The 13,908-nt window shown below is 48.5% G+C and overlaps 1 protein-coding gene across 1 annotated transcript; it reads left to right on the top strand.

The window, feature by feature from the left end:
* Window positions 1–1,503: 1,503 nt before the first annotated feature.
* Window positions 1,504–12,340, top strand: SF3A1 (splicing factor 3a subunit 1; the record flags this gene model as incomplete). The annotated part of the gene is made up of 14 exons (XM_010163241.2): window positions 1,504–1,777; window positions 2,729–2,986; window positions 3,414–3,488; window positions 4,367–4,517; window positions 4,985–5,178; window positions 5,820–5,937; window positions 6,051–6,236; window positions 7,279–7,400; window positions 7,564–7,806; window positions 8,503–8,713; window positions 9,502–9,656; window positions 10,865–10,966; window positions 11,186–11,257; window positions 12,165–12,340. Coding segments are annotated over 14 exons (2,263 nt in total), but the record flags the coding sequence as incomplete, so codon positions are not given.
* Between the last annotated feature and the right edge of the window lie 1,568 nt (window positions 12,341–13,908).

Raw genomic sequence — 13,908 nt, 5'->3', positions numbered from 1 at the left:
CCATTGGCAAATCCAACTGTTAATTAAGTTCATTAATATAAATCTTCTTCTCCCCCCTTAAATCTGGTGCCTGTGGACTGACAGAACACAAAGTCCTTCACTGCCAGCGACACAAATGCAAACTCTGGTCTGTTCTCAGTGTCTGTCACAGCCAGTCCCAGGCTGAAAGCAAAACACAGCACAACTGGAGCTGCTGAGAAAGAACCCGGCTCTGTCCCAGCTGAGAACCAGGACACGGGGCTGCTCAGCTGCTTGTTGAGCCCTGAGGTGAAGCCCCGGCCCTGGCTGCGTGCGGCTCGGTGCCTGCGCCAGCGGCTGGCCAGCGTGTCCGCCCCAGCCTCAGTCCTCTCTCCCTGGAGAGCTGCGTGCCTCCAGCAGCACTCTGATCTCTCCTGGGACAGCTGAGCTGCCTGTGATCCCTGGGGGATTTCCTTCCCCTGGTGACTGCAGCAGGTTGATTAGTGAGTAGAGATGTCAAATTGAGGGGAGGAGTCTCAGCATTGAATAAATTTTACTCATCTGGGCTTCTGCCAGTTGCTTAATGTCATGGTTATGCCGTCGCAAGCTGCCAGTGCTCCCTGCGCCAGCTCCCTCTGGTTCTGTTAGTGCTGAAGGATTGACCTCCACATGGGGACTCGGGGGACCACATCTTGGTCTTCCAGCAGGAGGTAGATGCCCCTCCTCGGCTGTGCTGTTCTTACCTGGGACGTTCTTCCCTCGGCTGTGCAAATTCTCAGCCTCCATGGCATCCAGGCAGGCTGAGCGCTGCGTACTGTCACCTCGCTCAGACGGGCTGGTTGTTGCTGTGGGTTGAAGACAATTCCTGGCTGCTGGGCTGGTGCAAAGCGCTTATTGTGTGAGTCATCTCTAAAGCACTGCCAAGGAGCGTTGGCTTCCTCTGAGGATGAGGAAGGGTCTGTATTTATCTTTTGGTGTTGTAGGGACCTCCTCTTTTGGAAGAGGCTGAGTGTCTAAACAAGACCTGGAGGTATCCAGAGAATGTGAGGAGAAACATGGTCCAGCACCTGGGAGGTTCTTCCAGCTGCCCTGCAGCGAGTGGCTTGTGCCATTGGCTTCAACCAAACCCTGGGGCTTTCTGACATGCAGCACTCCAGTGTGGTCAGTCTCTGCACAGGCTGATGATTTCCTGCTTTTTTCTGTATGGGAACTTTCTGGAAATGAAATTAGATTTCAAAGCCTGTTAATGGAGCAAATAAAATTGGTCTGGTCAGTAACTGACAAACTTCATCCAAGAAATGGTCTCACCCACTCCGGGACCTTTTGTTTGGGTGCAGCCAGATGAGATTGTGGCACGTGTGTGAGTTTGTAACTGTCTCAGACACTCACTGGGCACCATTATGGACTAAATTGGGACAAATGCCCCGAACTTGTGTGTGTACAACTGGCTGCTGTGCTGGGGATGAGTTCCTTGGAGGTCAACTCCTTCTGTGGAGGAGAGAGAATTGTCTTCTGAGGGGCTGATACATCAGCACATCTTCCCAGGAAAGAAACAGGCATTTCCCCTGGAGCTGATGCCCCTTCATCTAAACAATGGATCTTTTTCCTCCCCAGAAATGGTCCAGAATTTGAAGCTCGAATTCGTCAGAATGAAATAAATAACCCCAAGTTCAATTTCTTGAATCCCAACGATCCTTACCATGCCTACTACCGGCACAAAGTCAGCGAGTTCAAGGAGGGTAAAGCACAGGAGCCCTCGGCTGCTATTCCCAAGGTCATGCAACAGCAGCAGAGTGCTCAGCAGCAGCTTCCACAGAAGGTGGGTGTTCATTATTGTTTGTACATGTGCAAAAAGACAGCGCTGAGAGGCCTGGAGCTGAGTGTCCGGGCTTGGTTTTGATGCAGACATGCACCCCCCAGTTGCTGATCACCCCAAGTTCTGTGTGAAACTGCAAGTTCTCTTGTTGGACTTGGTCTGTTTTAATTCTCTTGTGCAGTGACTAATGTGGTACTTACAGCAGTGACTGCTGGGACTGTCTGAGTTCAGGACTCTTTCCAGAGGCAAGTCCTTTAGGATCCCGTGGGTTCAGTTTGGGTTTGTTGCACGCACTGTTTTGTAGAAACTTTTAATTTATGTTCTTTTCTTTTTTCTCCTGCCAGAAGGATCAGCACTGGAGTGCAGAATGTTGCTGGCCTGGCTCAGCTGTGCCTTTGTCCATCGCGGCTGGAGCAGGGACACGCGCTTTGACATGCTTGGCAGGGCCAGCAGTCACTGCGTGTTATTGACCATCCTGGAGGGTGACAGCAAAGTGCTGAGAGTTTCCAGTTGAGTTTGCTGTTGGAGCAGCGTTTGATTGCTCACAGGCTAAATACAGATGTCCAGATACATCCTGTGGTACTGATTCTGCTCATCCGTGCAGCTGCCAGCATGTCTGGACTGATGCTGCTTTCACAGAATCACAGAATGTTGGGGATTGGAAGGGACCTCAAAAGATCATCCAGTAGTCCAATCCCCCTGCCAGAGCAGGAACCTAAATGAGATCACACAGGAAGGCGTCCAGGCGGGTCTTGAATGTCTCCAGAGAAGGAGACTCCACACCCTCCCTGGGCAGCCTGTCCCAGGGCTCTGTCACCCTCACTGGAAAGAAGTTTCTTCTCAAGTTGAAGCAGAACCTCTTCCCACAAGAGCTGAAGGAAGATTGGGCTCTCCCAGGTGCTCGGTAACAGTTTTGTTCCTCCACCCCTGAGCTGTCTCTGTTCTGCTCTGCAGGTGCAGGCCCAGGTGATCCAGGAGACAGTGGTTCCAAAAGAGCCACCTCCAGAATTTGAGTTCATTGCAGATCCTCCCTCCATCTCTGCCTTTGACTTGGATGTGGTGAAGCTCACGGCGCAGTTTGTGGCTCGGAACGGGCGGCAATTCTTGACGCAGCTGATGCAGAAAGAGCAGAGGAACTACCAGTTTGACTTCCTTCGCCCCCAGCACAGTCTCTTTAACTACTTCACAAAGCTGGTGGAACAGTACACAAAGGTACTCTTGGCAGTTGAGCTGTCAGTTCTTCAGCAGCAGCATTGATTTTTGAAGACTCCTGAAGCCCTACAAAACAGCCAGACTAGAACTACCTGCTGTTCTGGGAGTCCAGCCTAAAAATCTCGCTCTTGAAGTGGGTGTCTTGGGCATTGTTGGCAGCGTGCAGTGGGGTGTTGCTGAAATGTATCGGACTTTATTGTAATAGCAGTAACAGTTGTGGGTTTTTTCAATATTGAGGGTGGTTGGAAGGTTGAGAGGGAACTGTGCAAGTGTGGGCAATAAGTAGTAAGAAGGTTGCAACAGAATAAATGGACGGTAGCCCCCGGGGTCTGCTGATGCTTTTATCAGTGTGGAAATAGAATAGTTGCTTTTAAAGAGGCTTTAGGAAAAAGAATTGTCACCAACTGTCATGCACAATATGTTTCAGATCTTGATCCCACCGAAAGGCTTACTCCTCAAACTGAAGAAAGAGGCTGAAAATCCCAAGGAAGTCCTGGATCAGGTATTGCATGAGAAATTGCAGAACTGCTGAAGCATTTCAGTTGCATGTTGAATTTTTCCTCTTTCATATTTCTGGTTTCTTGGCAGCAAATACAGACATAGACTCCCAGACTGGTTTGGGTTGGAAGGGACCTTAAAGCTCATCCAGTCCCAACCCCCCTGCCAGCAGCAGGGACACCTTCCACTAGACCAGGTTGCTCAAAGCCTCATCCAGCCTGGCCGAGAACACTTCCAGGGAGGAGCAGCCACAGCTTCTCTGCCCAACCTGTTCCATACATACAGAGAATAAAACGGGTGGTGTCCCCTGTGGTCACTTGAACACGGGGAGCCCAAGCTTGCCTTTAAACCACTGGGTAGTGTTTGTGTTGGAGTAGTTTGTGTGGCACGTACAGGTAGATACTGCACAACACCGTTTCTAAGCGCTTTACAGAGTAGAATGTTTCCCTCTCAGACACTTTGCTGTGACATCTCAGTCACTTAGTCTTTCCAAGCTGTTCTTTATTACTTTGACTTCTGTCTTTGTCCCAAAGACTTGCTTTTGCTTTGGGAAGATGACGTTACCGGGTTGTAGTAAGTGTTGGTGAATTGTTCACCAGCTGTGAATCTTCAGTAGTACCCGAGTTGTGTCATACCCGATAGCTTGGTCTGCAGTTCCAGCTTTGGAAAACCACTTTAGAAAGCTGGTGCAGTACTTTGCTCAATAGGCAAACTGTAGTTTCTAAATTAAATACAAATATTTCTTTGTTATGCCAGGTCTGGAGTAGTGCTTGTCTAACTGCCCTCAAAGCGTTGGTAGCGTGACGCTTTGGATGCTGTAGAGATGACCGTGATGGATTTCCTGCCTGACATTTGGTGCTTGCTTTACGTCTGCCTGTGCAGGTGTATTACAGAGTGGAGTGGGCCAAGTTCCAGGAGCGAGAGAGAAAGAAGGAAGAGGAGGAGAAGGAAAAGGAGCGTGTTGCTTATGCCCAGATTGATTGGCATGACTTTGTGGTCGTGGAAACAGTTGACTTTCAGCCCAACGAGCAAGGTACTGAAGTTAAGTGTTGTAACCTATGTGAAACACTGCACCCTTTGAGCAGGGACTGTGTCCTGAAATGCCCTTTTTAGACAGACGTTGGGTTTTACACCGGCACATCCTCCAAAGATGAAAGCCAAAGGCTGTGAGTGACAGTGTGCAGGGCTGGTTTTTTTCTGGAGTTAGTCATGTTCTTCTTGCACAAAGTCCAGGACTGCACTAGTGTCCACTTTTCCACTTCTACCAGGACAGCAGAACTTGTCCCACTTTCTAGTGGGGCTTTCACCTATAAGTACCTTCATCTTCATGTGTCATGCTGATGTTGGTCTGTGCAGACTCCATCCGTTCCCTTTTTATATACCTTGTCTCCCAGGAGATTTTGATGCCACTGCTTTTCATTCAAGAAGCTGATATTTCTGTCTGTGCATTGAGCAACGAAATGGGAGAGAGAAACAGAAGCTCTGTTTTCTGTGTTGTAGGGAATTTCCCTCCTCCCACCACTCCAGAAGAGTTGGGAGCTCGAATCCTGATCCAGGAGCGTTATGAGAAGTTTGGGGAAAGCGAGGAGGTAGAGATGGAGGTGGAGTCAGATGAGGAAGATGAAAAGCAAGAGAAAACAGATGAACCCCCAGCCCAGCTGGACCAAGACACCCAAGTGCAGGATATGGATGAGGTAACTAGCCAGTAGAGTGGGCATTACCTTTGTCCCGTAAGGTTTGTGTGGTTTATGGTGCCCTTCATTTTCACTATGAGAATTTCCTCAGTTTCCTGAGGAAATGAGATTTTCTCCTGATAGAATTTCAAAATAACCTGTTTCTGCTGTAGTAGGTATTTTTAATATTTTCCATTACACTACAATTTCCAAGAGAGAAATCCAGTCATTTTGTCACCTAATGGTGTGGATTTTAGATTTCTGTCATCAAGCCTTTTGAGCTTTCTTCTGCGCAGAGCCTGGCACACTGAAAGATGAGTCATTTTAGACTCTTTCTCTACCCACTGCATGTAAGCTGTTTTTCTGGTAAGAGGGAACAGGAGCATGGTTAACTGTAAGCCCCTGCTCACTGTGCTGTGGTAATGTGGAAGCTGAGCAGTACTTGCTTCCTCTTCTGGTTCCATTGAATTCTAAATCATGATTATCCACAGGAACCACTGTAGCACAGGTGTCCAGAGGCAAAATAGCTCTCGTTGCTTTGAAGCTGCTTCATCAGTTCTTCCAGCGCTGCACAGGATTTTTATCCCTTTCTCAAATCTTCTTTGTTGATATTTAACTCCAGGAACTTGATTCTGATTTTCTTTTTTCCCCCCCTAAATAAGGGATCAGATGATGAAGATGAAGGTCAGAAGGTTCCTCCTCCTCCAGAGACCCCGATGCCACCACCCCTTCCTCCCACGCCAGATCAGGTCATTGTGCGGAAAGATTACGATCCCAAAGGTAAATCAGGCTGGTGAAGAAAAACTCTATTTCTTCCTGCCCCATCACAAAAGCGTTTGTTTCTAGGCAGCATCCTCTGATTTGTTTTTAACAATGTGGTTTTGTTTTTCCAGCCTCAAAACCATTACCACCCGCCCCAGCTCCAGATGAGTATCTCGTTTCCCCCATCACCGGAGAGAAAATTCCTGCTAGTAAAATGCAGGAACACATGCGAATTGGTCTCCTGGATCCTCGGTGGCTGGAGCAGCGCGATCGATCCATCCGTGAAAAGCAGAGCGATGATGAGGTCTACGCCCCAGGTCAGCCTGAGCGTCTGGCACAGCTTGTAAAACCCAGTTCCTAGTGGAGCTCTGTGAACTCTTAGCACACCTCTTCGCTCCCCCAGGGTCCCACCGATAAGGACTGTCTCAAATGCAGCTCTCTCTGATGTCCTTAGCGTGCTGATTACTACAGATTTATTGACAGTGACAGCCACAAGAACACAGGAAGGGGAAGAAAGAATAAAGGTCCTCAGAAAAAAAAAAAATGCAGTTCGTTGTCAGCTCTCTGAGAACATGAATGGTGCAAGTGAGAGTAATAATCGGAAATAAAGCTGCTGTGGATTTAGGGCCACTTGTAAATTTAAGCTATGTTAGATGCTGCTTGCCTTTTTTTATTTATAATACTAAAGCTAGTCCTGACAGAGCTCTAATAAAGATATTTTTTCTTTTAGGGGGAGTGAATGATTGTGTATAGGTTTTTTTAACATTTGTAGAATATTTTAAACATCAAAACCAGCATGAAATTGATGTTATTTGTAACACTTGTTAAGTAAGGAGAGATCTTTGCCATATAATTAATTCATTTTTCTATGGCAGCTGCTAGAACACGCACAGAAGATACAGGGCAGGTTTAAATGAGATATTAGGAAGAAGTTCTTCACTGTGAGGGTGGTGAGACACTGGAACAGGTTGGCCAGAGAAGCTGTGGCTGCTCCTCCCTGGAAGTGTTGAAGGCCAGGTTGGATGAGGCCTTGAGCAACCTGGTCTAGTGGAAGGTGTCCCTGCTGCTGGCAGGGGGGGGTTGGGACTGGATGAGCTTTAAGGTCCCTTCCAACCCAAACCAGTCTGGGAGTCTGTTCTATGATTACATGGATTCATTTGTCATTGGCACATTGAAGCTTTTCTATAAACTTAAAGGCAGAGAGCATTGGCTGCTGCTGACCTGCCAGCAGTTGCAGTCTCTTTCTAAAAAGAGCAGCACTCAGCCATTAGGGACCAAATAATTGAAAGATCATTAACAGAGGTTTGATCATGTTTGATTATATCACTTGAGATAAAAATTTTCTCTTTTTGCCTGCAGGTTTGGATATTGAAAGCAGCTTGAAGCAGCTGGCCGAGCGCCGTACTGATATCTTCGGTGTAGAAGAGACTGCCATTGGTAAAAAGATTGGTGAAGAAGAAATCCAGAAACCAGAGGAAAAGGTAGAGTGGAAACTGTTGGGTTTTTAACATATTCCTCTAGTATTATGAATGCTCAGAGACAGGAGTCTTTTGAACTTTGTTCGTGCTGTAAAGCTGCTCTCTTGATTTATTTGCAGCTCACATTGCAGTCTGGAGTTAATTCTGATTTATTTTATCCTCTCAGGTGACCTGGGATGGCCACTCGGGCAGCATGGCCCGCACACAACAGGCTGCTCAGGCCAATATTACTCTCCAAGAGCAAATCGAAGCGATCCATAAGGCCAAGGGACTGGTGCCAGAAGATGACAGCAAGGAGAAGATCGGTCCCAGCAAACCCAACGAAATCCCCCAGCCACCTCCTCCTTCGTCGGCATCAAATCCCCCAGCTAGCGCTCAGCCGATCACATCCGTGCCTCGTCCACCCACAGTGAGTGTTGGGGCTTCCAAGAGCAAATGAGTCTGGCTGTAGTTAATTAGAAGAGTCCTGATGAAGGTCAAGGGTTACAACAGCAGGGTGCTGGCTTACAAACAGATTTTGAGTGAAGTTCATGTTTCCAAATGACTCTTAAGCAATCAGAGTTCACTGTATTGAACTTACTGTTAAAAATGGCAAATAAGGCTTAGGTGGAGCTTCTCATCCTTAGAGGAACCAAAAAGACTTGGTCAGCTGGGCAGAGGGAGAACTTGGTCAGGGAGATCCTGGAAGAAGGGAGCATGGCTAACAAAGGAATGGGTGGGGCCCTTTTTTAGGTGTAAAAGGTGTGATGCAGAACAAAAGTAGCTGCAGGTAAGAAACATTCACAGGTGACTCACTTGCCCAGCGTTCCTGTCCCTGCCCTGCTGTGTGACTCTGAAATAGCTTCTTCATTAAGATTGCTGCGTGGATCAGGGTGTGATGCCTGAGAGGTGAGGGAAGGAAGAACCATTTAATCTGTTAATGAGGCTTCTGTACCGGTTTACAGGCAGCTTGGGCTGGCCTTGCAGTGAGCCTGCTGAGGTTGCCAGTGAGTTTTTGGCCAGCAGAAGTCCCCTGTGTGTTGCTCTGGTTACTTTAATCAGGGTTGTGAACAGCACTGAGGATTCCTGCATGTACCTGCTGAGAAAAATTCCCCTCTCTCTCCAGATGCCGCCTCCGGTCCGCGCTGCTGTAGTTTCTGCAGTTCCAGTCATGCCTCGGCCCCCGATGACTTCCGTGGTCCGTTTGCCTCCAGGATCCGTCATAGCCACCCCCATGCCACCAATAATCCACACCCCGCGCATCAATGTGGTCCCCATGCCCCCCTCTGCTCCTCCCATCATGAGCCCTCGCCCGCCTCCCATGATAGTACCAACAGGTCAGTCACTTCAGCTGTTTCTGGTTAATTGTCAGCTAGTTCCTGTGTAATGTGGGCCGGAGCTTTGATTCTTGTTTTCCCTCTTGTGCCTCTGATAATGGTGTGTAACTGGGATTGCAGACCCCAAGTCCCATCATTAAGAATTTTGGGGTGTATATGACTTACCTAGCAGTACCACTTTTGGTCTCGAGACTCCTCCTGCAGCGTGAAATACAGAGAATTCTCTCCCCCATTTTATTTCTGCGTCCCTGGGAGCCAGCCCACGTGAAGATTTAAGAATCCACACTGCTTTCCAGAGGGAACCAGAGTGAAGAGGAGCTGCCAGCGCCTCGCTGGCTGTTACAGCTTGTGTCAGAAGTTGCTGCTCTGGGAGGAAAAGCTGTTATCTGGCTCCTTTCCTCAGCAGCTTCATAGCATTAGGTGCTTTTAAGTTGAAAAGCACAATGTAAAAAACACGTCTTCCCTTTTTTTCCCCTCCCTTTTTTTTCTTTTCTGAGAGCGAGGGGCTGGCACCGCCACATGCCAAACTGAAAGCGTTTTATTTTAGCAAGATCTGCAGGAAGCTCTTACACCGCGTGTTGTCTCTTCCTGGACAGTTTCCCAATATGGGAGATCTCCTCACGTTTGAAGTTTGCACATTACTGTTGGTTGTGTTAACTTCCTGCGTGTACTGTGGCATTTCTTTTCAGCCTTTAGTGGTCTGAGAAGAGCTTTTGTGTGAGGCAGTGTCTGCTCTGTACTCAGTGGCTGACTGCAGGTTGTGTTATGTCCCCTCCATCCCATTTCAGCATTTGTTCCCGCACCTCCCGTGGCTCCGGTTCCTTCCCCAGCACCGATGCCTCCTGTTCACCCGCCGCCACCGATGGAGGATGAGCCAGTCTCCAAGAAACTGAAGAGTGAGGATAGCCTGATTCCAGAGGAGGAATTCCTGCGCAGGAACAAGGTACATGGGTGGGCTGGCTGCTTGTTGAGAAGCGCCAGAGTCCTGGCCCAGCTGGGCTGTTCAGCCGCCTCTCCCCAAAGATGTAAAACCAGTTTGCTACACGGAGGGGAGCTGATGTGCAGAAGTACTTTGCAAGGGAGTGATTCTCTGAGATGGCTCCTTCCCGCTGCCATTCCTGAGCAAACCCAGCTGCTTTATGTTGTGCTGGGAAGAGGGATGCAGCGCTGCACGCAGACGTGCAGTAAGATCGTTACTCCTCTTTCATTGAGGGTGGTGAGAGGAAGGTTTGTACTTAATATAAAGAAGAACTAAATCATAGAATCACAGACTGGTTTGAGTTGGGAGGGACCTTAAAGCTCATCTAGTTCCAACCCCCCTACCAGCAGCAGGGACACCTTCCACTAGACCAGGTTGCTCAAAGCCTCATCCAACCTGGCCTTCAACACTTCCAGGGAGGAGCAGCCACAGCTTCTCTGGCCAGCCTGGGACACTGTCTCACCACCCTCACAGCAAATATTGTCTTCCTCACATCTCATCTCCATCTCCCCTCTGCCACTTTCAAGCCATCACCCCTTGTTCTGTCATTAACTGCCCTTATAAAAAGTCCCTCCCCAGCTTTCTTGTAGGTCCCCTTCAGGTACTGGGAGGCCACTATAAGATCTCTAATTAAAGCTGATAATAAGCTTTGAAGCAGAGGAGTGCTGAGCTGGAGAGGCAAGGAGTTTTAATATATCAGTGTCAGCATGATGCTGTGGGAATGTGGTATATTCCATAACAACATGAACTAATTGTTCGACTGAATTCCCTCCTGAGGAGTTGCCGTCGTTGTGGGTCGGGCTCAGAGTCCTTTGAAAAGGCCGTACAGGTTTCCTGGGCATCAGAACCTGTCTCCTGTTTAATGCTCCATCCATTCACTCTGTAATACCCTGAATGTGTGTGGTGAATGGAATGCAAAAGGAGGGACTAAGGAGAGAAATCCAACTAAATGTTTTATTTTGGTCACTAAATGTTTTATTTTGGTGAAGTAACTTTCGCAGTGTTGAGGTAAATACATTTCCATCTGTTCACTAAGAATTAGAGATATGTGGCTATTTGGGAAATAAAGAATTTCTCTGGCACTGTGTGTCTATAAATAATTTGTCTGCTGCTCTTTTATCATCATCCCGAGCCTCCTTGCCTGTGAGAGACATTATCTTTGTTTTCTCTAGGGTCCAGTCACGGTCAAAGTCCAGGTTCCCAACATGCAGGACAAGACAGAATGGAAACTGAACGGCCAAGTGTTGGTTTTCACCCTGCCGCTCTCCGACCAGGCATGTAGCTTATTAACCCGCCCTCTCCCCCTTCTTGTTTTGCTTCCTTTGCTTTGAGGGTAGCAGTTGATCTGCATGGCAGGAGCTGTAAAACTCTGGATGTTCCCCACGCTGTAGCCTCTTGCCCAGCGAGGTTCCCTGAACTTGGGGAGTAGTGCTGCCTGTCTGCACAGTGTTGGGGGGAGAAAAAACCTGAGCAAGCTCTTTGGTTCTTCCTAGGTGTCTGTTATAAAGGTTAAGATCCACGAGGCTACAGGGATGCCAGCTGGGAAACAGAAGCTGCAGTACGAGGTGGGTAGAAACCCTTCCAATGCTGTTTTTTTACACACAGACTGACTTTTTACATGAAAAAATAGTAATGTCCCTACTGAGCTGTGGGGAAGAGCAGAGGGGATGTATTTCCTGTCTGTCCAGCACGACTGGTTACAGAGCTGTGCGCTGTTACAGCCGGACAGGCCTTTCATAGGTGGCATCAGCGGATCTTCACGTTGTCGCTGCTGCAGACGAGTCCTCTAAGCTTGATAGCTGACATCAACCTCTTTAATTTATTAGGGTGTTTTGACATTTAAATGCAGCAGTCTGCTCCCACTGATCTGTAATCTGGGCAAGAGTACCCTGGAACTCTGGCAGCTCAGAAAAGACTGTCTCCAAAACATGTTAGGGAGGATCTCTCTCTCTCTCTCTCTTCCTCTCAAGACGTTAGAAAGGCGTAGTTCCTTTTTAATAACTCGTTTCCAGTCATGCATGTGCACAGGCGCAACCTGCTGCCTAAGCTGTGAACTTTGTGCACTTGCCTCCTCAGGAGTTCATCTCTGGGCAGATACTCTGTTAACCCTTAGTGAGAAAGGAAGCTCATCTGGTTTTTATTTTTTAAGGGGGAAAAAAAAAAGGGGGGGGGTGGATCCTAAATAACTTGGGGTGACTGTCTTCATCTATATGTTTGCAGGGGTAGAGATTGTGGATTGTCTGTACTCTTGCCTCATTCCCAGCATACCCAACTCCTCCAGTCCCCATCTTTTGTGGCAGTGGGATCTCTCCAGGGACTTTCAAAGCCTGCAGCATTCTGTCATCACCCTGAACTGAGAGCAGGGCCGGGAGGGCTTCATCTGTCTGGGGTTTTGTGGGAAGGAAGCATTCAGATTCTGCTGTGACTGATTTTTGGTTTTGTTTTGTTTTTTTCCCTTTCTCCTCCCCTCAGGGCATCTTCATCAAGGATTCAAACTCCCTGGCTTATTACAACATGACGAGTGGCTCTCTGATTCACCTGGCACTCAAAGAAAGAGGAGGCAGAAAGAAATAGGAGCCCAGAGACATGAGGTGGCTGCGTTGCCACTGGTGTAACCCCAACCCTTGGAATCCTCTAGCCTAGTTTGGAAAAAAGAGACTGAACCCTGCGTTTCGGTGGTTGATGAGAGCGGGGAAGCTGATAGAGCCCTGAGTTGTGTAAATGTAGTGACCTAGTGTGTAACCACAGCAGTCTGTTAGTGATCCGTGCTTTGCTCAAGCGCTGGCTCTTCGTTCAGTTCCCTCGTGAAGCAGCATCGAGGCCGTGCCCAGCTTAGTCTGGATCCACCTCTGAGGGATTTACACTGACCAAGAACATCCTCTGCCTGACTACAGCGCTCACTGCTTCATTTAACCTTTTCCTAATTGAAAACTCCTTCTTTCTCAACATAATTATTAAAGCCCCTTGTTCTTTCTCTCTCTGATTTATCTGCAAGAGCCTCTCGCACTGACCCTGACTTGGAAATCTATCACAGGAGCTGTTCCTGGCGATAAGGGACATCTGAGTCTGCGGACACGGAACAGCTTCGCCCTGCTTCTGTACAGCCTGTGATTTGTTTTAATAAACACTCATGGCAGTGTGGGATTCTGTCTCTCGCGGCTCTCCTTCCTTGGGGTTTAGGTTTTTTGGGTGGAGATGTGCCTGGCTGCAGGGAAACGCGTTGGGGTTTTGTCATTAAGCACTTTACTGTAGAAAATCATTTTATTTTCTAGGAAAGGCTGCAAGAAAAGGGTTTTGTTAAAATTTCCGTAGTGCTCCACAGTTATTCCTGAACCTAACGCACAGAGATACAAACGCTTGTGTCTGGGGCCACAAAGATGCTGGGAACTTAGTGAGAATTTTATTGGAAACGTGTTTTATGCTGGGAAATGGGATTGCTGGACCTTCAGAGCTGCGTTGCACTTGGAGACAAATACCACAGAGTTAATGTACAGCGAGATAATTGGGGGCCAAGGAAGAGGCGGTTTTTGCTGCCCCAGCAGCTCTGTGGTTTGGGGACATCTGCTCTTTTGGGGTCATCCAAAGCTTTTGGGCCAATCTAAAGCCCTGGATTTATTACATTTATTTGTTTTAGCAATGGTCAGGTGTTACAGGAACATCCTGTTTACCTTGTTTTGCACGATTGAGCAGGAGGAAGAGCCCCCCTCCTGCCGCCTCCGCTGCAGGGAGCCCTGTCACTGTAGGGAAGTTGCCTGGCGCTGGCCCAGCCCAGGTGGCCGCTGGTCCCCTGGCTGCTGTGGCCATCTGCTGTCCCTGACTGATGCCCATGTGTCTGTGAGCGCTCCCACACTTGGTGACACAAAGGCAACGTGCTTCTGTCCCTGGTGTCGTGGGACGGTGTGTTTGGAGCGTCTCGGTGGGCATGGGCAGGGTGTTGGGGTGCCTGGTGCATGTGGGGTGCTCCCACCCTGCGGGAAGGTGCGATAGTGACACGTCCCTTTTGCTTTTAAAAATGACACAATAGGTACAATGTGGGAGTGAACAAAACAGGGCAGCGAGTGGCGCTTTCAGAGCTGATGAACGACACGAAAGCTCTGAAATGGAGAAGCCAGGTTTTCACACTCGCTGCAGGACCTGGACACGATGGGACTGTCCTGGAGGTCACCCAGCTCGGGATTTTCTAGGTGTGGTGCCCTGGGGGCTTCGCCCCGGGACG

The sequence above is a fragment of the Antrostomus carolinensis genome, unplaced genomic scaffold (genome assembly GCF_000700745.2).
Source record: "Antrostomus carolinensis isolate BGI_N321 unplaced genomic scaffold, ASM70074v2 scaffold32592, whole genome shotgun sequence".
NCBI classification, from domain to species: domain Eukaryota; kingdom Metazoa; phylum Chordata; class Aves; order Caprimulgiformes; family Caprimulgidae; genus Antrostomus; species Antrostomus carolinensis.
Note: the sequence above shows the minus strand (reverse complement) of the source record. Positions and strands in the feature narration are given on the sequence as shown.